At 41.6% G+C, this 25,713-nt stretch overlaps 2 protein-coding genes across 8 annotated transcripts in view; one reads left to right on the top strand and one right to left on the bottom strand.

Moving 5' to 3' along the window:
• Window positions 1–12,242, top strand: part of FKBP9 (FKBP prolyl isomerase 9) — a 43,177-nt gene extending 30,935 nt beyond the window's left edge. The window contains exons 7-10 of the mRNA XM_069588092.1: window positions 1,151–1,337; window positions 5,111–5,256; window positions 6,785–6,948; window positions 10,266–12,242. Coding sequence (XP_069444193.1) covers window positions 1,151–1,337; window positions 5,111–5,256; window positions 6,785–6,948; window positions 10,266–10,442 — 674 coding nt within the window. The 3' untranslated portion in view covers window positions 10,443–12,242. The remainder of the gene's footprint in view (window positions 1–1,150; window positions 1,338–5,110; window positions 5,257–6,784; window positions 6,949–10,265) is intronic.
• A 3,905-nt stretch (window positions 12,243–16,147) lies between these two features.
• Window positions 16,148–25,713, bottom strand: part of NT5C3A (5'-nucleotidase, cytosolic IIIA) — a 45,442-nt gene continuing 35,876 nt past the window's right edge. For all 7 annotated transcript variants that reach the window (XM_069588108.1, XM_069588110.1, XM_069588111.1 and 4 more), the window contains 8 exons: window positions 25,565–25,663; window positions 24,457–24,526; window positions 23,418–23,464; window positions 22,316–22,401; window positions 19,693–19,782; window positions 18,429–18,591; window positions 17,693–17,893; window positions 16,148–16,856 (listed from right to left, as the gene is read on the bottom strand). In XM_069588108.1, the coding sequence (XP_069444209.1) occupies window positions 16,755–16,856; window positions 17,693–17,893; window positions 18,429–18,591; window positions 19,693–19,782; window positions 22,316–22,401; window positions 23,418–23,464; window positions 24,457–24,526; window positions 25,565–25,663 (858 nt within the window). In that variant the 3' untranslated portion in view covers window positions 16,148–16,754. The remainder of the gene's footprint in view (window positions 16,857–17,692; window positions 17,894–18,428; window positions 18,592–19,692; window positions 19,783–22,315; window positions 22,402–23,417; window positions 23,465–24,456; window positions 24,527–25,564; window positions 25,664–25,713) is intronic.

Raw genomic sequence — 25,713 nt, 5'->3', positions numbered from 1 at the left:
GCAGGAACTGCTGTTCCTGAATTTATGATAATATTTACCCAACAAGGCTGCTGCAGAGATTTAATAAGAGAATGTATGTGAAAAATGCTTTGTAAAGTGTAAAACGGGCTTCCCAGCTGGCGCTAGTGGTAAAGGACCTGCCTGCCATTGCAGGGGATGTAGGAGATGTGGGTTCAATCCCAGAGTTGGAAGATCCCCTGGAGGAGAGCACAGCTACCCACTCCAGTATTCTTGCCTGGAGTATCCCATGGACAGAGCAGCCTGGCAGGCTATGGTTCATTGGGTCACAAAGAATCAGACACAACTGAAGTGACTTAGCACACACACATAGTGTAAAACATTATTCACAGATGTGAGATAATGTTCTCAAAAGTGGAAGTGCAGTAATTTTGTGTAGAACAGGACGTGTCATAAAGCACTTTGTGAACTGTTAGGTGTAGTATATCTTAAGGGGTGTATATGGGCCAGTTTTAGCTAGGTGTTTTCCCCCATAATGCCGATGCTGGGAAAGACCCTGATGCTGGGAATGATTGAAGGCAGGAGAAGTGGATGACAGAGGATGAGATGGTTGGATAGCATCACCGACTCAATGGACATGAGTGTGAGCAAGTTCCGGGAGTTGGTGATGGACAGGGAAGCCTGGCATGCTGCAGTCCATGGGGTCGCAAAGAGTCGGACACAACTCAGCGACTGAACTGAACTTTCCCCCATGAAGTTACTGTTGGTTTTGCTTCTCTTGAGCAGTGGTAGGGCACTAAAGTGATTTTCTTCCTATAACTGATTTTCTTATCTCACCTCTTCTAGCAGGAGTGGGGCAAGTGTTAATTCGGCTGAGCTTTAGTTTTCTCATCTCCAATGAACTTAGCTGTAAGTCTTTCAGGCGTAACCATTCCATGGGGCAGTAGTGCAATGTCTTGACTTTTAGTCCAAACTGTGCCCCTGACTGTGGACAAATCTGTGCCTCAGTTTCCCCATCTATAAAACTGAGTTAGTTTACATTTTAGCAGCCCTTCTAGCTTTGTTCTTCCAGCATCCCTGGGATTACATAGCTGGGTCCCTGCGCTTCCCACTGAGGTCTGTGAGGACTACCTGGTGACACGGGGGGTCAGGTGTGCTGCTACGATTCTAATTGCCTGTGTCTGTCCTCTAGGGAACATCCCTGGCTCGGCCGTGCTGGTGTTTGACATCCACGTGATTGACTTTCACAACCCGTCAGACTCCATCAGCATCACCTCCCACTACAAGCCCCCTGACTGCTCCGTGTTGAGTAAGAAAGGGGATTACCTCAAGTATCACTACAATGCCTCACTTCTGGACGGGACCCTGCTGGATTCCACGTAAGGACAGCAGGGATCGGTGGGGTGTGAGCCTGGTGGATAACAGTCGGTATTCCTGTGGCCCCCCTTTCCTTTTCTCCAGATACTCATTGAGGGCTTTAGTTCCATGCCTTTTGCACTGTGTATCTTAAATGTACATCACTACTCCGGTACATTGTTCTAAGAGTTCCCTCTGAACGGTCTCATCTTGTCCCCTTGAAACTGTCTGAAAAGATCTTGTAACTACTGTCTTTAAAAAAGAACCCACAGATAAAATCCAAGCTCCAGAGTCTCTCTGGAGGCACATGAGGCTCTCCTGTCAGCTCCGTTCTGCCTCAGCAGCCTCGTCTTCTGCTGAGGTCCATCTTCCGCCTCCCAGGGGTGCCATGTGCTGTGGTGCAGGATGTGCACTGTGTTCATCCTTCCTTCTGGCCAACTTCTGCCCTGGTCTAAGCGCCTTCCCTTTTCGCAAGGTCTTTACCTAGTTCCTAGGAAGAATCAACTGTTCTCACTTCTGAGACTCATAATGTTTTATGTATTACCTGCCTTTTAGTTGGGGGCTTCCCAGGTGGCTCAGCGGTAAAGAATTCGCCTGCCAATGCAGGAGACACAGGAGACACGGGTTCGATCCCTGGGTGGGGAAGATCCCCTGGAGGAGGGAATGGCAATCCACTCCAGTATTCTCACCTGGGAAATCCCATGGACAGTGGAGCCTGGTGGGCTACACTGCATGGAGTCTCTAAGAGTTGGACACAACTTAGAGATTGAGTATGCACACACACCTAATAGTTGTTTCTATCACTGTTGCTGGTCTGAACACCTTAGATACTCAACATGTTTATTCATCTTTTTACTCCTTACACTTAGCCCAGAACATAACGCAAAGGAAGTATTTTATAAATGTTAATTGAGATGAATCTAAAACTATATTACTAGGAATCAACAGTGTATACTAGTATCATGCAGGTAAAAGGAGCTTTGCTCCTTATGTATCTGAATCTTTAGATTATCTATGGACGTGAAAGTCGCTCAGTCATGTCCAACTCTGCGACCCCATAGACTGTAGCCTGCCAGACTCCTCTGTCCATGGAATTCTCCAGGCCAGAATACTGGAGTAGGTAGCTGTTCCCTTCTCCAGGGGATCTTCCCAACCCAGAGATCGAACCCAGGTCTCCTGCATTACAGGCAGATTCTTTACCATCTGAGCCAAGGTAATATGCTATTCTCTTTGGGAAGGAAACATTTTCAGCCTTTCTTTGTGTCTCCATATAAGTACATCCATTTTTGTCCTGAGCCTGGCTTAGAATCCTAAGTTTAGTCTTAAAGAGAAAGAACAGCTTCATATAAATATGTGCTACTGCATTTATTCTAGATGAAAAGGGTCTTATCTCCTTCTCACCCATCCCTTTGTCTTCTAGCCTCAGGTGACAGAGTATGGCCAGGTGTGGAGAGCTTGAGTGACATACTCCTCATTCTCTCTGGTGCTGTGAGACCTAAAGCATTTCATGTATTTCATCAGATCTAAAATGTGTTGGTTGTTAGAAGCATCATTTTATGTATCTCAAGAAACGAAGAACGCTGTCAAAAAATAACATGATGTCTGTTGTAAGATGTATCCCAAATCAAGAGAAATTAAAATGTGAAAAAATATGCATTATAGAATCAATGAAATATGCTCTAGCTCCTGGAGCCCAGATTTACAGGAGAATCTAGCTTACAACAAACTTCACTGCACTAATGGTTGGAAACTTGTGGAGGACAGTGGGGAAGAAGCATGGCTTGCATTTGTTCTGGGTTTAGTGAGCTTGTGCATGGGAAAACGAGATTAGGACAGCCTGTAAGGCCGATGGCCAGCTGTCATTGCTGGGCTGACGTTCCTATTCTTGTTGGTCCTCCTACAGCTTTGGAAAGGGGAAGTGGGGGTGGGAAATGAACAAAGGAATTTCTTCTTTGGTGGATCAGGATATGCGTCTCTTGTGGGGTGGGGGAATCCATCTTCCTGCTTCTGAGGCGTGTTTGGCGGATGTACAATATTCTTACAGAGCATGCAGCAGCCACGTGACGCTTCCTCTTCCCAGAGGCTCCATTCTGAACCACTGGAGTCATCTGTGTCACGTGTACACTGACACGAAAGAGCAGTGTCTGGGCGTCCCTGCGGGTTCTCTTTTGGGCCGAAGTTTCAGAGTAACAGGGTCGTGGGAAGTGCGGCAGGAGAAGGCTTACCTGTGTGTGGGAGGAGCCTCTTCTGGAGGACGGGGTCTGGCGCCACCCGAAGCCCACGTGGGCTCTATTCACAGCTTGGCAGGTGCTGCTGTTGCTCATTGATCGGGACTGGGAGAGTGGGACCCGAGAGAGGGGAACGTGGGTGGAGAGCCAGAGAGGGCTGCCTGTAGGCAGGAAGCAGGAAGCTTGCACCGAATGGGAAGCCGGGAATACACAGAAGGAATGAGGAGAATGTCTGAGACAAAAACTGGCAAATCAAAAATAAAAGTATGACTTGAGGGAAAAGAATGAGCTGAGTTTTCAGAGATGACATGTAAAAACAAGTTGCTTGCTTAGAGGGTTGTCTTCATGTGTGTTGAAACTGGCCTCAGAAAAGAATAAACACTTGTTATTTGATAACTCAATGAGTTCTTGCATATTCTGTACGATTTTGAAACCCAATAGTCCCATGGGAAGTTGCCCAGGGTCCCTGGAGAGAGGCAGTGTGAGGGCGCCTCTGTGCTGCTGACAAAGGAGGGGTTGTGTTGGGGTAGGGCAGAGGAGAGCCCTCCCTCAGGCCTGGGGCCAAGGCATCCAGTGTGCTGGAACTGGCTTTGTTTCCCTTTCAGCCCAGGTAGGACAGATGCAAACGCTGTTTGGGCCCTTTGCCTGCGGGAGGCTGGGAAGCCTGACAACGGGAGGTGGCCCAAGGGGTGGTACCTTCCTTGTTGTCACCACCTGGTGATGGATATCAAGGGGGCACCAAGAGAGCCAGGAGGCATTTTTTCTTTGGATTTGAAGGATATTCCCATTGTTTGCTTTTAGGAAGTGATAGGAATGCATCAATTTGAAAATAGATTTACTTTCAGTACTGATTGAGGTGACTTTTATTTGGATTCCCTAGGGATTTTGGGCATCAAGGCTCATTAAAACCATGGCCCAAGTGAACTGTTTTTATTCTGGAGTCATAGAGTGTTATAGGCACAAGCACGTTGCACTCTCAAGGCTGTCCATTTATTGAGCTCTTGATGCTTGCCTTCCTCCGTGCCAACCATATTATTTGCTATTTAGAATGTCCTGTGCAATAGCTGTTATTATCTCTATTTTATAGATGAGGAAACTGTAAAATTGTATTTCTGTGAGATTAAGTGGCAGAACCAGGATTCAGACTCAGGTCTGCTGAATGCAAATCTGGGTCTTAACTACATTACATATTTTTAAATTTTTCTTGAAAATTTCTGACAAATTTCAGAACACTGACTAAAACTTAGTGACTTAGGTATTTACGCATATACCACTTGTTTTGCCAAATGTTCCTGTAAGGTCTTTTATAGCAAGAGGATTCATTGCAGTATGTCCAAAACTCTCAACCAGTTCCTCAGTCATCTCTTGATTTTCACCTTGAAACTTTTGACGATTCCAGGTTGGTTGTTTTGCAGACTGTCCCTCAGTGTGGGTTTGTGTCCTTATGATTCCGCAGGAGTTCTGTATCTTTGGCAGAAAGATCACAGAAGTGACATGTTCTCAGGAAGACATGCTCAACTACCAGTGGCTTGATGGCCTAACCAGAGATTCTTCTGTTTCATTTTCAGGTGGAATTTAGGCAAAACGTATAACATCGTTTTAGGATCTGGACAGGTCGTGTTGGGAATGGATATGGGTCTCAGAGAGATGTGTGTTGGAGAGAAGCGGACTGTGATCATTCCGCCCCACCTGGGCTACGGCGAGGCTGGCGTGGGTGAGTCTGTAACAGTAGTAAAAGGCGTCTGGGACATGGTCATTGTTTGTATTTTGTACTTTTTGAGGTTCTAACACAATATGCTTCTTCCATTTAAAACCCCAACCCAGAAAATCTGTGGTTTTTATTCAAGTCTTTGGCATTTTTGTTTCAAAACCCTGTGAATTCGATGTGAGTGCCATGTTAATGGGATTAAGCAGGAGTTTCTGTGAAAAAAACAAAAACACAAAAAACCCTTGACTCTTCAAACCCATGTGTGGGAAATGTCACTGAAAGGGGTTCCCAGGTGAGCTAGGTGCTTCCTTGGGAAACTGTTTCCTGGGACAGTGGAATGCTGAACCTATAAGCTATCTAAGAAGATTTCCTTGTGGAAAAGATTGGTGTCAAGTTCTGGAAATACGAGTGGTATGTTGCTCTCACGGCTATTATGGTTTGATTCTGATTTTGGCCAAAATGAACCCTCCTCATGGAGTTTGGTCGGAACCCCTTCTTTTTCAGTTCTTGTACTTCTGCTGTCTGGAGATGGAGTAGATGGGAAGTGCTAATTTACAGAAGTAATAGGCACTTTGGATTGATTTTTTTCAAAATTTTTAAATAATCGGAGAAGATATACTCTATGCTATTTTCCCCAATCTGAGGAAAAAACACTTAAAAAAATGTATCCTGTAAGACTATACTCCCATGACATATAATTACAATATATAATTTAAAATAATGCACATTACATTTACTTATAGTCACATACTTATAAGTTATTTTGGGCCCATACTGTATATACTGTTCTAGAATTTGTGTTTACAAATCATATCATGGCTTATGATTTTAAGGCATAATGTATTATTCTTAAAGTTCCGTGGTTAAATTTATTCAAAAGTTCTACCATTGTGGTCTCTGCTAGTTGCGCTTAAACTTCTTTTCACCAAGACACAGTAAGAATTACATTTTATCTCCCAATTAGTGTTATGCATAAGCATACAATTTATACCTCGTGTATGGATACATATGGGCTTCCCTGGTGGCTCAGTGGTAAAGAACCTGCCAGCCAGTGCAGCAGCTGAGGGTTTCATCCCTGCCCCGGGAAGATCCTCTGGAGAAAGGAATGGCAACCCACTCCAGTATTCTTGCCTAGAGAACCCCACGGATACAAGAGTCTGGTGGGCTACAGTCCATGGGGTCACAAAGAATTGGACGTGACTTAATGACTGAGCAACAACAATAATACGTATAGATTTAGTTTTATATGATTAGAACTAAGTTTCATAAAATAGTATCTATCCTTTCTATGCATAATGTACTCTGATTTTATTCTACCCCTAATTTAAAAAAACGTTGGTCACCATCCTTTAAATTGATTTGAGACTCACTACCTACAGTTTGGAAAACCCACTTGCTGAGGCTGAACTTTTTTGCTGTCCCAAGAGATGCCTCCATCCATGAGGCAGCCAGAGCCTGGGTGCTAGGGCGGGGGGCAGAGGGGCATGCTCGCTGCCTTGTCGTTAACGCCACCTCCACCCCTGTCCTGTGGCAGATGGAGAAGTGCCCGGCAGTGCCGTGCTGGTGTTTGACATCGAGCTGCTGGAGCTCGTGGCTGGCCTGCCAGAGGGGTACATGTTCGTATGGAACGGTGAGGTATCAGCCAACCTCTTTGAAGAGATTGACAAGGATGGTGATGGAGAAGTCCTCCTGGAAGAGGTAACTGACCTTGTTGAATAGAAGTGGGGCCCAAGGAGCTCAGGGAAACTCCCTGGGCTGGGGCACCCATCCTGAATGTGAACCCACTCAGAGGGTGGATACTGCTGCTTGCTCCTTGTGATCTGTAAACTGCATGCTCGTGTGTTAGGCGCTTGCACACACACCCCAAGTCTTCTAAGTCGAAGCTCACAGTTCCTCTTTGAAGAAACTGAGGCCCTGAGAAGTTCAGGGATTGATTCCATGGCTCACAGATCTGGACTCAGTTCTTCGTTCCTGGGTGCTCTCTGCGGCCTGCATGGTGCTAAGTGTTTTTCACATATATTATCTTGCTTGGCCCTCATGACAGCCATGTAATCACCCCTATTTTTCAGAAGAAAACAGCTGTGCACAGAGAAGGTGAATGGCTTGCTCAAGTTTGCACAGCTGTCCAGTGGTTTGTAGATGTCTCGATCATCTAGGTCCTGTGTTGTCTCTCCTGTATGAGACACCCCTTTGTGGAGCCGGGCAAGAGAGTCTTTGTCTTGTCACAACTCTGGGGAGTTTCAGGTCTCTGCCTGTTCCCATCTCCTTGTTCAAGGACGTGGCTCCAGCCTCCTCCCCTTCTCTCTTCTATCATCCACATTTTCCCAACTACTGACCATTCCCATTAGCTTAAGAGCATGCTGCTGTTTTCCCTTATTAATGCATCTTTCCATTTCTTTTCTTTTTTTTTGCTGTCTTTACAGCAGAAGCCTCAAGAGTTGTCTGTCCTTCCTGTTCCCATCTCCTTGTTCAAGGACGTGGCTCCAGCCTCCTCCCCTTCTCTCTTCTATCATCCACATTTTCCCAACTACTGACCATTCCCATTAGCTTAAGAGCATGCTGCTGTTTTCCCTTATTAATGCATCTTTCCATTTCTTTTCTTTTTTTTTTTTGCTGTCTTTACAGCAGAAGCCTCAAGAGTTGTCTGTCCTTCCTGCTTCCAATTCCTTTCCTCCTAATCTCTTTTATACCCAGTCCTGTTGGGTTTTTATCCTCCACACCACTGAACTTGGTTTCTTGCTCAGGCACTGAACCCAATGGTCAGTTCTCAAGCTTGCTTTAGCACAGCTGTTTCCTTTTTGAGATGCCTTCTTTTCCTGGCTTCCACCTCACAGTTTCTCCAGGTTCCTTCTGCCTCACTTGTAGCTGCTTCTCCCAGGGCTTTTCAGAGTGGAGGGCCCCAGGCTAAGTCCTGAACTTTGCTCCTCCTTGATGTCATCCTTTGGTGACCTCCTCCCGTCCTAAGGCTTTATCGTCTTCATCCTGCCAGCTTCCAGATTGGCAGCTCCGGGCCTGTCTTCTGTCCTCTTCACACTAAGGTATCAGCTGCCCACTTGACATTGTCATTCACTGAACCCCCCATATCCACCCCCCAAACTTGCTTCACCCAAAGCCTTTCCCATCTCATTTGATGACAGCATTTCCCTTCCAGCTGCTCAGGTGAGAACACCCAGTCATCCCTCCTCTCTTCTCTCACAGGCTAGATTAAATCCATCAGGAAATTATTCTAGCTGTTTCTTGAAAATATACCCGGAACCTGACCACTTCTCACCACCTCCACTCCATAGTACCTCAATCCAGTGTCCGTCACCTCCCTCTTGGACCTCTGCAGAGGTCTTCCTGCTCACACCCTTGCCCCTCAGAGCAGCCAGAGTGGTCCTTCTAAAACGTGAGTTGGAGCAGGGCCCGCTTCATCTCAGAACTCTGTAGAAGCCTCCTGTCAGGGAGCATCCCGCAGGCCCAAAGCCTTGTAGTTGTCCAGCCTGGAGACTGCAGAAAGAGCCTGGAGGTGGTGACAGAGACATCAACAACTTACTGAACAGGGATCTTCCATGTCTGTAGCGAAGGCCGTGGAGTGACACCCCCACAGTGTATGGCAGATGGGACATAGCAGGAGCCTTTACTACCTGGGGGAGAAGGAGGCTACCGTTCATAGGGGAATTAATGTCAGGTTGGCTCATCAGTTACCAAGAAAACCAGAAGCTAGGACACGACCCTCACAGGCCCTCAGGTTAGACCATCATGAGGGCAGATATTTCCCTTTAATAAACTAGCAGGTGGAGCTGTTTTGGCATAAAGAGGAGAGCAATCACTAGCTGGGGCAGGGTTTCTTGTGAGTAGGGTGTAGGTGAAGCAAGGGCTGGCCGAGCAGTAAGAGAACAGCTGTATTTGTTGGCCTAACCATACATCCCTTCATCTTCAAAGTCTTTACAGCGGCCCACAAGGGCCCCACAAGGCCCTCCGCCACCTGCTCACTGTCCTGTCCTTCCGTCGACTGTCCCTTTGCTGTGCTGTAAACACACTGGGGATGTGTCCACCTGGGGCCTTTGCACCGGCTGTTCTCTGCTCAGCAGACATTTCCCCTAGGTAACTGGTGGGCTTGTTCCCTCCCTTCCTTTAAGCCTCCATACACACTTCTCTTTAGCACTGTGCTTTTACCCTGACCACCAAATTGATACTTAAACCAGTTCCCCTGGCTGTACTCTTGATCTTCCTGACTTGGCTGACTTTCCTTTCTCTGGAGCATTTTATTTTCTAACTTAATATGTAGTTTACTTACCTTTTAAATGTTCCTTTTTTAGTGTTTGCATAGTATTCTAAATGTCCTTTTTAATAGTATATCTTTTCCAGTAGTGTATGCTAGAATTACAAGAGCAGGATGTTTTGTTTATTGATGAATCTTTAGGCTGTAGAATGCTGCTCAGCATACAGTAGACAGTAGGTTTTTATTGTATGAATGAATGAATTTTCAGAGGCAAGGATGATTAGGGGATCAGCTGTAGGTGGAAAACTAAGTGTTGATTTAGGGAAACAGGATAGTTCCAGTGACTGCTAGGTACTGGCTGCCTGGAACCTAAGCACTCCCATAGTCATTTTGTCCAAGGTTTTTAACCTGCATCCAGAGGTTAAAAGCCATCCCCAGTGGCTCAGAGGTAAAGAATCTGCTTGCAGTGCAGGTGATGCAGGAGATACGGGTTCCACCTCTGGGTCAGGAAGATTCCCTGGAGGAGGGCATGGCAACCCACTCTAGTATTCTTGCCTAGAGAATCGCATGGACAGAGGAGCCTGGTGGGCTACATACAGTCCATGGGGTCGCAGAGTTGGATGCGATTGAAGTGACTGAGCACGCGTGCTGGAGGAAAAAAATCGAGATCATATAGCTCAGAAGATTTTGTCTGTTCTGCTGGCTCAGACTCAAATTCCAACCCCACTGTCCCAGGACCGCCTTGTTCGGGCTCCAGCTTGGTGTCTTTGGCTATCCTGTCTCATGGTCTGTACTGCCCCTTTCTCTCCAGTTCTCAGAGTACATTCATGCCCAGGTGGCATCTGGAAAAGGGAAACTCGCTCCTGGATTTGATGCTGAGATGATCGTGAAGAATATGTTCACCAACCAGGACCGAAATGGAGATGGGAAGGTCACGGCTGAGGAATTTAAACTCAAAGACCAGGAGACAAAACACGATGAACTCTAAACCTGACCTGAGCCACTTGCATGATACCAAGCCCCCTGTTGTGGCAGAATGTGCACTGAGGGCGCGAGGGTCTCTCAGAAGGGGAATGGTCAGCAAGTAGTAGGTGGGTCACATAGCACCTGGGACGTGCATTGGGGTGGGTTGATATACATGGTGAGAATTTTAGGCTGATGCCAGTGATACTAAATAAAATCAGTGCAGGGGCCTTAGCATGGGTGGTGTAGAACATTGAAAATGCTGCATTGTCAGCTATTGTTTTGTGAGCCTTCTGGGTAGGTGGTTTGTTATTAAAGGAAAATAGCATCATACAGAAGTTGTAATCATCTTGGAGGGAACAGAGGAAAATGTGTCTGGGATATCTACATAAAGAGGGTTAAAAATGTTAACTTGCTGGTGTTTTCAAAATATTCTCCAGGTGGCTAGAAAAGAGAGGGCAGGCCCCATCAGCATTCCCAGATAGCCCCAGGAAACTTCTTAGCAGTCTGCACGAGACCTGGTAATGCCCAGTCTCCACCATGCCTATACACACACACACACACACACACACACACACACACCTGGTAATGCCCAGTCTCCACCATGCCTACACACACACACACACACACACACACACTCACACCTGGTAATGCCCAGTCTCCACCATGCCTACACATACACACACACACCTGGTAATGCCCAGTCTCCACCATGCCTACACACACACACACACACACACACACTCACACCTGGTAATGCCCAGTCTCCACCATGCCTACACATACACACACACACCTGGTAATGCCCAGTCTCCACCATGCCTACACACACACACACCCCTCTGATAATGCCAAGTCTCCACCATGCCTACACACATACACACCCACCCACACCTGGTAATGGCCAGTCTCCACCATGCCTACACACACCCACACCCACCCACCTACACCTGGTAATGCCCAGTCTCCACCATGCCCACACACACCCACACCCACCCACCTACACCTGGTAATGCCCAGTCTCCACCATGCCCACACACACACACACTTTTCTGGTTAATTACATCCCACATTGTAATGCCCAGTCTCCACCATGCCCACACACACACACACACACACACACACACACACACACACACTTTTCTGGTTAATTACATCCCACATTGTAATGCCCAGTCTCCACCATGCCCCCCCCCCCACACACACACACACTTTTCTGGTTAATTACATCCCACATTGTTGTGGTCCTCCTATTGGCCGGGTAACTTGGAGGTTAAAAAGAAAGTCAGAGGACCAAACATAAGGCATGTTGTACCATGAGAATTTGATTCTGCATTTGTCATGTAAGATTGTTCGCTTTGCTCTTTCTTATTCCCATCACTCTATCCCATAGCACCCTCTCTTCCCACCCTGAATCCTTTGATCAGATAGATACAAGTAGGGCTGATGGCTCAGCCACACTCGAGTTCTCTCACTGTAGTCGACAGAAATGTCATCCCAACAGGTGAGCCTAAACAAAGTGATGTATTTCTGTCACCCCTCTGTCTGGAGAGGAAAGTGCCCTAAGGCCTGGGGGCCTCTCTCTGTGTAGGACACTGTGCCTGCTGACCTGTCCTCATGCAGTAACCACCTTGCTGCCTATGTCTCCTCATGGTGGTGGCACTCACCCTGAAGTAACCAATGATTTTCCTTTTGAAGTGACTTTGACTAATTTAAACTATTTTGTACTGATACAGCCGAGATAGTTCCTGAAAATGCTGTGCACTCATTCAGTGGAACGAATGTTGGAAAATGAATTTTTCATATATAAAGTATTGAATTATCAGGTTTTGTGTTTTATTTGAAGGCTCGTTTCCCCCATAAGAATACGCCATGCCTCCAGAATCCCCTTGGTTAAAAACTCAGCAGGACTGAGTTGAAAGTAGAAGATCGCTGTACAGTAGAAAGAGGGTGTATCTGTCAGGGTCTTGGCTGGAAACATACACTCAAGTGGGACTTCTGAAGAGAAGCGAATGAAAGGACTCTTTACATGAGTGTGGTGGGGTTGGGGCAGGGCGGGGCGTTGCAGTAAGGATGCCGAGGTACCCATGACCGCCGTTGGGCATCAACAGTAGGAAGCTGCTCTAATGCTGGGACTGAAGGGTCGGGGGAGCCTGGGTGGGGCTGCCTGGTAGGAGTGGGTGGAAGGACACAGCTACACCCAGAACCGTGGCTGGCAGTGGGCAGAGTGGTGAGAGAGGAAACACTCATCCTCTCTGTCCTGCTCTCATCAGCTGAAGCCAGTCTGAAGCCAGAGGGCAAAGAGCTCAGGGGCTGGTGTTCTGAGATCAGTGTTTTGGGATGCAGGGGAAGGTGTAGAATGGCTCTGGTAGGGGTTGGGGTGGAAAAATAAATGGCATATTTAGAGAGAAAAACTACATAGTTTTTAAAGAGCAAATGTTCTGCTTTACTCTTTAAAAAAAAAAAATATTTGGCTGCATCAGGGCTTAGTGGCAGCCCACGGCCTCTCTAGTTATGGCACACAATTCAGTTGCTCTGTGGCTTGTGGGATCTTAGTTCCCCGCCTAGGGGTCAAACCTGTGTCCCATGCATTGCATGGCAGACTTGCAACTACGGGACCACCAGGGAAGTCCCTGTTTTACTCTTTGCAGAGGCAACTTCAGGGATTCTGTGTGCTTTTTGGAGGGGAGAGAGGTGCCCACGGCCTTCCTGGCTCCTGCCGCCATTGTCACTAATGCTCCTTAACCCTCTTCTGTGGAGCACAGTCACGCAGCTTTTCCATTTAACAGAATTCTTTGAGTGCACTAGATAGGTTAATGATCTGTTGAACTGAATTGCCCTTTGGAATGCATTTGATTTGTAACGTCTTTATACTCACATGTTCATGGAGATGAATCTCTTGGGCTTATTCTCTACCCTAGATCTCTAGCTGGTCCTGTTTGAATTTCTTCACTGGCTATTTTCTACAGTAGCAGGTTGGCTGAATAAAAGATAAGTTTCTCTGGGGAAGTTAAGGACTGTGAGCCTTAGAGCTTCAAGAATGGAAGGAAACTTTAGCTGGTATTTGTTTTTGTATTTAAACTGCCTGCCTGACAGCTGACCTGAAACACTGGTCTTTCTGGCCTTTAGATTCAGACTGAAATACTGGCTCTTCGTGGGTCTTTGTTTTATTGGCTTTTACTTTTTAGCTTTATCGAGGTGTAATTTAGAAAACTGTTTAAGACATTTCAAGGGTGTGTTATGATTTGACATAAATATACATTGTGAAAAGATTCCCATCAACTTAAATTAACATATACATCACATTTTTTTAGAGAACATTTAACTTCTACCGTTAGCAAATTTCAGCTATATGATAGTGCTATCAACTATAGTCACCATGATATACATTGGATTCACAGACCTTATTTATCTTACAGATGAAAGTTTGTATCCTTTTATTTTCCCCACCCCCTAGGCCCTGGTAATCACTGTTTTTTCTGACTTCAACTTTTTAATTTTTCTGTATCTACATATATAAATGATACCATGCAGCATTTAGCTTTCTAAATCTAGCTTATTGAGTGCTGCCTGGCACTTCCATTCTTTCCGTTGCTAACGGAACATATGTCATTTTGTCAGGGAAGTTGGCCTGACTGCAAAATTATATGTAAGCACTTGAATATCAGGTTTCTAGGAACAGAAACCTGGCTTTCTTTGAAGCCTTCTTCCCTTGGATCTCTGAAGTCTTTTTATAAACTAAAAATGCTACTCCGAATTATTTACTCCTATTTGTGGATATTATTAAAATAGTGTTTGATACTGTGTGGCCATCCTTAGTGTTGGAATTTCAGTAGTTTAGGGGAGTTCCTTGCAGCTTACAATGGCCCTATTTAAATATCATTTAAATACAAGATTTACAGTACTCAAATTTTCTTCTCTGAGCTCTAGTCCACTTACAGTATCATCTGTACATTTCACAGGCATCCCAAACTCAGTGTGTCCAAAATAGAGTGTATATTCCCACTCCCTTCCCAGCACCGTCCATCCAAGCCTGTGCTCCTCTCTTTCTCTTGTACCCATTTGCTCAGACCACATACTTGGCAGCACCCTATTCTCTCACCCTACACATTTAATCCCACAGCAAGTCTTGACATTTCTAAATTGATAGTGGCTAGAAGAGGCTGTAGAGACTGTTCTCATGGCTTTTGTTTTAAAGGGAGGTGACTGACTGAGCAGTGACAAGAAAGCAGGTCAGAACTTCAGTATTCTTTACACTTACTCCACACAGTGTGCTTATTTGTGGACGCATATTATAAACTCCTTTGGAAAATAGCCAATATGGCAAGCTCTAATAGCAAACACAGGAGTAAAGAGCTATCATTTGATAAGGGAGTCCCAATGCAAGGAGATCCAACCAGTCCATTCTAAAGGAGATCAGTCCTGGGTGTTCTTTGGAAGGAATGATGCTAAAGCTGAAACTCCAGTACTTTGGCCACCTCATGCGAAGAGTTAACTCATTGGAAAAGACTCTGATGCTGGGAGGGATTGGGGGCAGGAGGAGAAGGGTACGACCGAGGATGAGATGGCTGGATGGCATCACGGACTCAATGGATGTGAGTCTGAGTGAACTCCAGGAGATGGTGATGGACAGGGAGGCCTGGCGTGCTGCGATTCATGGGGTCGCAAAGAGTCGGACACCACTGAGCGACCAAACTGAACTGAATTTTTTCTATGTGAAAAAGTCCTCCAGGTAACTGACACCCCACCCTGCCTCCAAGCCATGGGCTTCCCAGGTGGCACTAGTGGTAAAGAACCTGCCTGCCAATGCAGGAGACATAAAAGACTGGGATTCGATCCCTGGGCGGGAAAGATCCCCTGGCAGAGGGCATGGTAACCCACTCCAGTATTCTTGCTTAGAGAATCTCATGGACAAAGGAACCTGGTGGGCTACGGTCCATGGAGTCAGAGTAGGACACGACTAAAGCGACTTAGCATGCACGCATAGGCCATGCTATCTGCTTTAAAGCAAGAAGCTTGTTTTTGAGTTCCATTCTGGAAATACCTAAGTGGGGACAGTCTACTTTCTGCCACTGTGTGCTTTGTTTCATTGTTTATTATAAAAAAGAGAGAAGCAGTGATGGAGAATACAGATGGGATGCAGGAAAAAGGTTTGTATCACAAGACCTTGCCTCTCTACCACATATGACTGGACTAGGCATTACTGCCCATACTGGATATCAGAACTAGCTGGACATGCTTGCTAAGAACACCAACTAGTTGCTCACAGACTGCAGTTCAAGGGCTAGGGTCAGGATCAAATTTACCACAATGGCAAGACTTAGCCTTGTGTAAACCAATTACAGGGCAGCCAAAATTTGGAATGGGAAGTCAGGCTGCAGAGAAGCCTACTGGTTCCGAATGCTGAAGTACGCTATTTTAGTCACTATGAGACCCAGCAACATTTTGTTTTCTGCCTATGGCTGTTTCTGAAACACTTAGACGTACAACAAAGTACCTCTTTTACTAATATTTTTACAGGGGGAAAACAATTTTCCCAGGCCCCACTATTTTCTGAAGGGCAAATTAAATTTTCTCTGTAAAAATCTTTTTTATTATAGTGTGTAAATCTGAAAATAACCTAAGTAGGCACTATGACAAAGACATTAGGATTCATGTATCACACATACATGCAAGAAAATCATGGCAGGCTTTGCTAATGAATAATAATAGTCTTGACAGAGTTACAAAGGCTTTTCATTTCATGTTTATCATCAGTGCTTTGATACAGAACATTCTGTAATGATTAGTGACATGTCGATACCAATGGATATTTTTCAAACATCAAGTGCCAATATTTTTTGGTAAATACTGATTTTTACCAAACAAAAGAACTAAACATAAGTTTTAGGAGATGATTAATACCATCAGCGTAATTCACACAAATTATAAAAATGACAACACTTAAAATCATGCACATTATTTCATCATTTCATAAAACTTTTAAAACTTCTACAAACTTTCCCAATGTAAAAAGATTCCTCGAAAATGTCATAGTAACATTAAGCTACAAAAGTCACTCTGGAAATGTAGGGAGTTATTTTTCCAATTTTAGCTCTAAGAATTTTTTAAAAATTTGTTAAAAAATATATAGTGAGGAGTGTGTTGAGAGAGGTGGAGAAATAGGAACTTCCAGTTGATGGATTCAACAAATCTGAAAATACTTCAGTAATACAGAGGAAAAACTTCAAGAGCAAGAATATATTATAAATAAAAAGTCTTTTAGCCAGATGAACAGATGAGCAGCTCTTTCATCAACTGCACCCACAGATGAGAGGTCTTCTTGAAGGATGGTTGTTTATAGAATCTTCTGTAAGATAGAGTTGGCTACATCCAGTGATTCATCTTTTACTAAAACAATATCATAAGAGTCCATGTACTTTTCTAAGAGCTCATCCACCTAATCAACAATCAAAAAAAATCACAGAAATTAACATGCAGGGAGGAGAAGTAAATAATCTCAGTATAAATCTCACTATTACATCAAATCTTTTGGGTAAAATGTAGTAACTTAATTTGTTTTCATAAAAGCTTTGATATGAAGAAATACTTAAAAATTTTTTTTAATTCATTGATATAGAAAGTTTCCATACAGTGGTTTTTCTTCCAAAATGATTTCTCTCTAGCCCAGTGGTTCTCAACTGGGGAGAGAGTGCCCAAGGAATATTTGGCAATATCTAGAGACTTTTTGGAAAAGGCAATGGCACCCCACTCCAGTACTCTTGCCTGGAAAATCCCATGGACGGAGAAGCCTGGTAGGCTGCAGTCCAGGGGGTAGCAAAGAGCTTGGACATGACTGAGCGACTTCACTTTCACTTTTCACTTCCACGCATTGGAGGAGGAAATGGCAACCCACTCCAGTGTTCTTGCCTGGAGAATCCCAGGGATGGGGGAGCCTGGTGGGCTGCCATCTATGGGGTCGCAGAGTCGGACATGACTGAAGTGACTTAGCAGCAGCAGAGACATTTTTTATTCTCCTGGTTAGGGAATGATACCAGTTTCCAGTGGGGAAAGGCCAGAGATGCCTCACTGAGAAGGTATATTCTCCCTCCCCACCAAGACCTACAGAATGCATATGTGCATGTCAAGTCCTTTAATCATCATCAAAGTAAAGGGGTAAAGAGCAACTGAAATGTCCTTAAGATAACTACTTTCTCAGGTACCTGTGCTAACAACTTTCTACAAGTTTCATCCTAGTTTTTTCCTTAGAATTAAATGACAGATCTGCATACTTACTCTATCATTTAGATACCCAATTTTCAGGATGTGTTCCACGTTGGCTACTCCATCTGCCATTTTTAAGTCCCCTTGGGAGTCTCCCAGGAGAATTATGTTGCTATTGTTTTTTAGTTGATTGAAATATTCTGTATTCTTCAAAGAACCATCATGTTTGTTAAACACATGAATTAGTTCTCCTTTAAATCCTTTGAGCAGCCCCTGTTAAAAATATAAATCCTTTGAAAGAATAGCTTCTGCAAGTTCTACTTTTTGTATTTTCACTTTCATGGTAGGTAAGAAGGGCTCTGAGAAGTTAGTGACTTTCTAGAGACCACTTTAATTGTTAAACACAATGTGCCCAAAACCCAGTTTTTACTTTTCATTTGTTTCCTACCCAAACGGTTTCATTTTAGGTTTATCATAATATATTGTCTTTCTTAGAACTCATTCAATAACATCAGTTCTAATTCACTTTTTCTCTATCTATAGATATTAAATGTTCAGAATTGCTGCATTAAATTTGAAGTTTTACTACTTATTAGACTGCAGCTTCAGGAACAAAGTTTAAGAAGGGTATATTACTTTTAAAATATGGACACAGACATAACCGTGGAGAGATAAGTCCCATAGAAGGCCCACCAACTTGGCCTAATTTAACGAATATATAATACACTAAAGAGTAAATTAAAATGTATTTATGTGATTAAAATATTTTCTGATATTAAAATTATGAAGAATGATTTGATAATCTTACATTGTCATCAAAATCCATGAAGTTGGACACTACTTTGACATTTGGGTAATATACACCAGCTTGACGGATAACCTCCTCCAGCACATCACCGATACCAGCCGAAAATATGAACACAGGAATACCGTATTGTTGTAGCTTATCAAAGAAATTCTCATATCCTTCCCTGTGAGATGGAGGTGGGAATTGAGTGTTAAAGAGCAAGATATATCTCCTTTTCACCTAGACGTTAAAAAAGTGAAATAGTTCTACTTGGTTCTATGGCTCATTTATATTCTCATTTCAAAATACTACCCAAGAGGGCTGTTATTGATGTCTATGATGATACTAATACAAGTTTTTCAATCTGGTTAACTTTTTATCCTACTTTCAATAAATTCTAAGTACAAATTAGATGATTTTAGACTTGCTTGGAATATGGACATAAATCTACAGTTCACTATGTATACCATTTAACAGCAAATAGATGAACCACACCTTGAAAAACCCACAAACGGTGAGCTAGAAGACCTCCTGCTTGTCATCTTGTTCATCTATTCCCTATTATAGGAAAAGCAGAGTGGCAGGAACTCAGCTGTATTCTCTTTACATCTGGCATCTCTCGTACCTAAGATCTGGCAGCTACAGGTAATGTCTTGATCTTAAAATCAAAACTTATTTCACTCTTAGTGGACTATAGAATTAAGCTGCCTACAAAGGAATACTTACTAGCTGTCCTCACACTCTTTATGACAATTTAATGCTTTTTTCCTTAGAAGCAGATCACCTTAAAAATGTAGTATCATCAAAAAAAAGAGAAAAAAATAGCATCATCATATTTGCCTATCGAGTTTAAAAATTTTAAGTGGTAAAGAGTAGTGAAATTAGCTTAAAAATGTTTATATTATTCATGATTACAAATGTTTTTATTATCTGCTAAAATAGTAGTTTTCAAGGGAGTCTGAGAATTCAGAAAACAGATCATGTAACAGAAGCAATTATAAGCTTAAAATCCTTTTCAAGTTGATCTATAAACTTTCCTTTCATAATCATGTCTTTCAAAAGTATTTTGCTAAAATATTTCAAAATGATTTTGGTTTCATAAATTTTTTAGTCTTGAAATGATCTGTTATTCTAAACTTCTTATCTCACCAAGTGGCATATTTTGGATATGTTTTTATATATAACATTGTTATAGATTTTCTTAATTAAAAAACACATGTGAATAAATATATGACAGTAGTTCAAGTCTGTAGAAAATTAACAACAAAACATCTGAGAAACTTACTTGAGCATAATATCAGATTCTTCCACAATTTCTTTAAGTTTGGCTTTCGGTAAAGCCTGTTCAACAAGCAAACTATGTGATTTAGTATACCTGGAAAGTATAAAGAGAATGTCAAATTATCAAAGAAAAGGAGAATATCAATTAAGGCAAATTAAGACTATTATTGGATCATCAAAAAAGCAAGAGAGTTTCAGAAAAACATCTATTTCTGCTTTATTGACTATGCCAAAGCCTTTGACTGTGTTGATCACAATAAACTGTGGAAAATTCTGAGAGACATGGGAATACCAGACCACCGACCTGCCTCTTGAAAACCTATATGCAGCTCAGGAAGCAACAGTTAGAAATGAACATGGAACAACAGACTGGTTCCAAATAGGAAAAGGAGTACGTCAAGGCTGTGTATTGTCACCCTGCTTATTTAACTTATATGCAGAGTACATCATGAGAAATGCTGGGCTGGAAGAAGCACAAGTTGGAATCAAGATTGCTAGGAGAAATATCAGATATGCAGATGATACCACCCTTATAACAGAAAGAGCCTCTTGATGAAAGTGAAAGAGGAGAGTGAAAAAGTTGGCTAAAGCTCAACATTCAGAAAACTTCTGGTCCCATCACTTCATGGGAAACAGATGGGGAAACAGTGGAAACAGTGGCTGACTTTATTTTTGGGGGCTCCAAAATCACTGCAGATGGTGATTGCAGCCATGAAATTAAAAGACGATGCTTACTCCTTGGGAGGAAAGTTATGACCAACCTAGACAGCATATTAAAAAGCAGAGATATTACTTTGTCAACAAATGTCCATCTAGTCAAGTCTATGGATGTGAAAGTTGGACTATAAGGAAAGCTGAGAGCCGAAGAATTGATGCTTTTGAACTGTGGTGTTGGAGAAGACTCCTGAGAGTCCCTTGGACTGCAAGGAGATCCAACCAGTACATCCTAAAGGAGATCAGTCCTGGGTGTTCACTGGAAGGACTGATGTTAAAGCTGAAACTCCATTACTTTGGCCACCTGATATGAAGAGCTGATTCATTTGAAAAAACCCTGATGCTGGGAAGGGTTGAGGGCAGGAGAAGAAGGGGACGACAGAGGATAAGATGGTTGAATGGCATCACCAACTTGATGGACATGAGTTTGGGTAAACTCCAGGAGTTGGTGATGGACAGGGAGGCCTGGCATGCTGCGGTTCATGGGGTTGCAGAGTCGGACACGACTGAGCGACTGAACTGAACTGAAGACTATTATCTTTATTAAAAATGTTCTTCCGCATGCGAAAATAAGTACTTTATTCATTGTAATTTTGAATTTAAATTTTAGAGATTTAAGTTCATCACTAATGAATATATATCCCATGTGTCTCAAAATGTGATATGCATGTTCTTATCATATTTCCCAGTTCTCAAACTGGTTTAGTTTTAATATGTTAATTAGATATTGAAAGGATACTAGTTGTAAATCTTTCTTTAGTCTACAGAGAAGAACTGAATTGAAGCTAGGAAGGCATAATCATTTCTCTGACGGCAGTAAGAATGAATAGCAAATGAATGAAAAAATAGCATTTTTTTCCCACCTGTTTGTGATCTAAATTTTTATGAGTAGCCTAAATTGCCTAGTGAGAAAGAGAAAATTCTTGCCATGGAAAGTTTTACATATAGGTGCTCTGTAATTATATAAAACCACCTATAATTACAGCATCTCAGTATAATAAGCCTTCAGAAGCTCTCTAGCTGATATCTAAAAATCCATCTATAATATTCCCAGGTGACCCTCTTCTCTGCATCAGCTCCCATCTTTTTAGCGAGCTCATTCTCACAAGGAAGCTTATACCATTGCTAGGAAAGTCTAATTGCTGAATAGTCCTTTCTTTCATCATGTTGAAATAAGTTGGTATAAGCCTTCCAAGGCTAGATTCAATTCTTTTTGTGGACAGGCAAGTAAAGTAAGTCTAATCTCTTTTCAGTGCTTCATACCATAGACACTGATTAAGTGTGCAAGGTATTCAGGTTAGGTAATGAGATTATGAAGACCAGTAACATCATTCCTGTTCTCTTAAGACTCCAAAACCATAAGCTGCCTCTCAAATCAAAGCATCATCTCTATTCCTTGAAATCTTCCTCAAATGGGGTGGCTTAGTGGACTCCTATGACACAGACTAAGTTTGTCAACATTTCTTTTAATAGCATTCTCCCCGGACTCAACACAATGCTTTCGCTGTGATTTGCTTGGAATGCTGCAATTTCAATTAATATGACCAACATCAGAGGCACATTTCTCAGTAACTATGTCACCTGCTGGCTCCAACTGAGTTCAGAGTTAACTTGAACCCTAATTCTTTTTCTTTGCACATTCAGCCACATATACTTAAAAAAATCATTGTTAATTTAATGCTTGAGGATATGATTTTAAATTTATTCCCACTGATCTTCATCTTAAAACAAATTCTAGATTGCTGTAGTGCTTAGAGAATCAGAGTTCATGCTGTCATATTTAATCACTGCTCTAACTCACTGGCTAATTTATGAATCTATTTATGTACAGTACAGGGGGAAAATAAACCATTAATTGTAACTGTAATGCTGTTTTATATTTTTAACGCTCCCATCACCCAATGCACACTTACCATTCTACTATATAAGGGTACTTCTCTTCTATAGTAAGAACAGGATCAACTTCAATAGCATAATATTTTTCCTTAAGTTGCAGTAACTAGAAATAAGTAAATAATTTAATCATGAAGATTACAGAGTTGTCATTAAGCTGCTTAGTCTAACAGAAAACAAAACAATGTAAACAAGTGTTTTCCGCACACTGCTTTATATGGTGAAGATCCTGCCTAGCCAATGCATATATCCACTGAAGTGATCTCTGTTGATCTTTCAGTTCAGTTCAGTCGCTCAGTCGTGTCCAACTCTTTGCGACCCCATGAATCCTTAGTTTACATGTAACTAAATGGCAACCCACTCCAGTACTCTTGCCTGGAAAATCCTACGGACAGAGGAGCGTGGTAGGCTACAGTCCATGGAGTCGGAAAGAGTCAGACATGACTGAGCAACTTCACTTTCGCTTTCAAACCATATCTACAAGAAGTTACCTTACTTTCAGGTCAGTAATTCAGTGACCTGAAATAATCAAATTATCACTACAAAAAAATATTTTTTTCTCCTATGAAGGTATAAATTTGATTCATATTTGGAGTCTTATTTGTTAAAACAGACATAGGTAGATACCTACTCAAGGAAAACAGAGAACTGAGGCAGTTTCCTATCAATTTAAGGGAACAAAATACATAAAACCACAGTACTTTTTTCTTTTTTTGCTTGCAAGGCTTGTGGATCTTAGTTCCCTGACCAGGGACTAAAGCTGTGCTCCTTCCATTGGAAGCACAGAATCCTAACCATTGGACCACCAGGGAATTTCCATCACAATATTTTTGTTTTAATTCTCCAGTTAATGTAAGGAATCAGACTCTTTTGGTAATCAGTTTAAAAGTTTCTCATGAAAGTTTTATTATTAAAAAGTTATTATTAATTTTTTTATTAAAATAAGTTGGGAGCATATAATCCATACAATAAGCCTAAGATCTATTGAGTGTTTACTCTGTGCCAGATATGGCTATAAGAACTTTTGCATCTATTCTTATTTGTGTAAATGAACCTGAAAAAATTCTCAGAGAAAAGGGTAATGATGTCTTTGAGTAACCCTGGATTACAGTTAGACTTTACCTTTTCTCGACATTCATCTGTGATTAGCTTACAGTTGTCAATGACATCTAAGGAAAGAAAGCAAACTAGGCATTAAAAAAATACTCTGAACTATATGTAATATCCAGGGATAAACCATAATGGAAAACAACTAAAAAGAATATATATATGTGTATAACTGAGTACTTTGCTGTAGAGAAGTAATTAACATAACACTGTAAATCAACTGTACTTCAATTAAAAGATAAAAAAAGAAAAGAAATACTCTGATTGATGCTACCAGTAATATAAATAACTTACTATTGTTAACTTAAATGTCAGGTCAAGAAGCATGATCATTACAACTTCTGGTCTTAGTGTTATAATTCACATGGCATTCCTAGAAAATCTAATGATTTTAAAATCTAAAGCTTAGATCTAAAGCTTTTTCCCGACTAAGTAATTTGGGATTACTTAGTTAGAAATTTTCCAGAGAAAAATTATTGGGCCAAAGGGTGTAATTTTTAGTGGTTTTTAAAATAAATTTATCAATGATTTCTCAAATTACACATGTTCCAACAGTAAGTAAGAGAGGGCTAATATCTCTGGTTGCAGGTTAAGGAGTATTATTTTAAAAATTCACTTCCAAGTATGGAAAACAAAAAAGGTATATTATTCCAGCAATACATTTTAAGTTGCTATTTATTTAGTAACTCACTCTTTAACTTATCAATGACACAAAAATTTAGTAACATTCCTAGAAAACAAAGTATTTGATAAATCTGTTTCTTTAGGCTACTTCAAAGTTTAAATTCATTTAAATATTTCCTGAATAAGTAGACCACATTTGGAGAGAAAATTTCAGAAGTCTTCATTCCTCTTGCAACCAAAACTGTACAGGAAAATAGCCATTTATGTAACATGGGGAAGACAAATCCTCAAAATATAATAAAAAAAGAAGGCCCGTCTCACTTTCAATGTCCATAAAGAAGAAAAAATCACAAGCAATCTCAGATAACACAGGTTAAAAAAGGAACTTAATGATTACTTTTGTGACTCTATTTATGAATGCCACACTTACTATGACATGATGGGCATCTTTTCCCTTTGTAGGAAAATCGACTCAGTGTCATATCAAAGTCTGTTATTATCTGTAAGAAAAGGGGAAAAGGCATTATGAAATCACAGCCACCAAGGCCAGACACTTAATGCACATTTTCTAGATGAATGAGACTCCTCCAGAGTGTTCTGTCCCTGCCCTCCACTGGAGGTTATTCTGTCTACACTGAGTAAAGTAGTTCATATGTCAAGTCTTGAGAATTTCCTTAACTACAGGGTGAAGTTACCTTAAGTAACTTACCTTAAGAACTTACCTTAAGTACCCCAGCGCAGTCACCAAATAAAATCTGACTTATCAGTATAGGAATTTGAAACTGCAGGTAATATGGTTACTATTTCCGATAGCAATAAAACATTGCATAATTTCAACCTACTTGGTCAATGTACAAAAGTGCAGTGGAAATAAACTATGGCATGCTTCTAGTTATTGAAACTGTACATTCTTGATTTAATTTGTCTATTTAAATAAACTAAACCAATGAATGAATGAATGATACACAGCAGTAGTTTACCAGCTCTTGAAACTTAGGAGACTGGGCTAAATATTTTTTTCAGAAATGTTTAAAAAAAGGAACAAGTTTTTAGTGAATATCCAAATTATTTAACTTACATGTAAAACATTCCTTTAAAAAAAGAATTAGAAAAATTAGCTATCTCTTAATAGTTACACATTACTTTGACTACTATGATTTATTATATTAAAAGAATACCTTGAAACTGTCCACATTTTAAAGATTATTCATATTGTTAATAAGATTATTCATATTGTTAATCAATTTACTTAAGATGGTTTAATACTTAATGCATAGCACTAGTTAGCTGAGCACTTAATATTAAAGAAAAACAAATTATTTCAAGGTTATTAACTTTTGTTTGTTTCCAGCGGGGTATTCTGCATATTTTAGACCAATTCCAGATACATCTCTTAGATTTTACATTCCAAAAGGACAGGGAAAGCTTGTCTATCTTAGCTTTCTTTATTCAGATTGTAGCAAGACATAAAATCAATGAGTCTGCTTGAACAGGAAAAATAGAGGTTTAATGCCAAAGGCTTCTAGATAATGATTCACCTGAAGTTTAGCAGCTCCTCCTTTGATAAGACCACAGATAATTTCTTCTACTCTTGTAGGGTTCTTGATGTGAACTGAACTTTTCTGAATTTCCGGCATCTAAGAATCAAATAAATGAATTAACCATTTTAAATTTCTTTTTCCCCAGG

Source organism: Ovis canadensis, chromosome 4 (assembly GCF_042477335.2).
Source record: "Ovis canadensis isolate MfBH-ARS-UI-01 breed Bighorn chromosome 4, ARS-UI_OviCan_v2, whole genome shotgun sequence".
Lineage (NCBI taxonomy): Eukaryota > Metazoa > Chordata > Mammalia > Artiodactyla > Bovidae > Ovis > Ovis canadensis.
The sequence above is the reverse complement of the archived record's forward strand: the minus strand, read 5'-3'. Positions and strand labels throughout refer to the sequence as shown.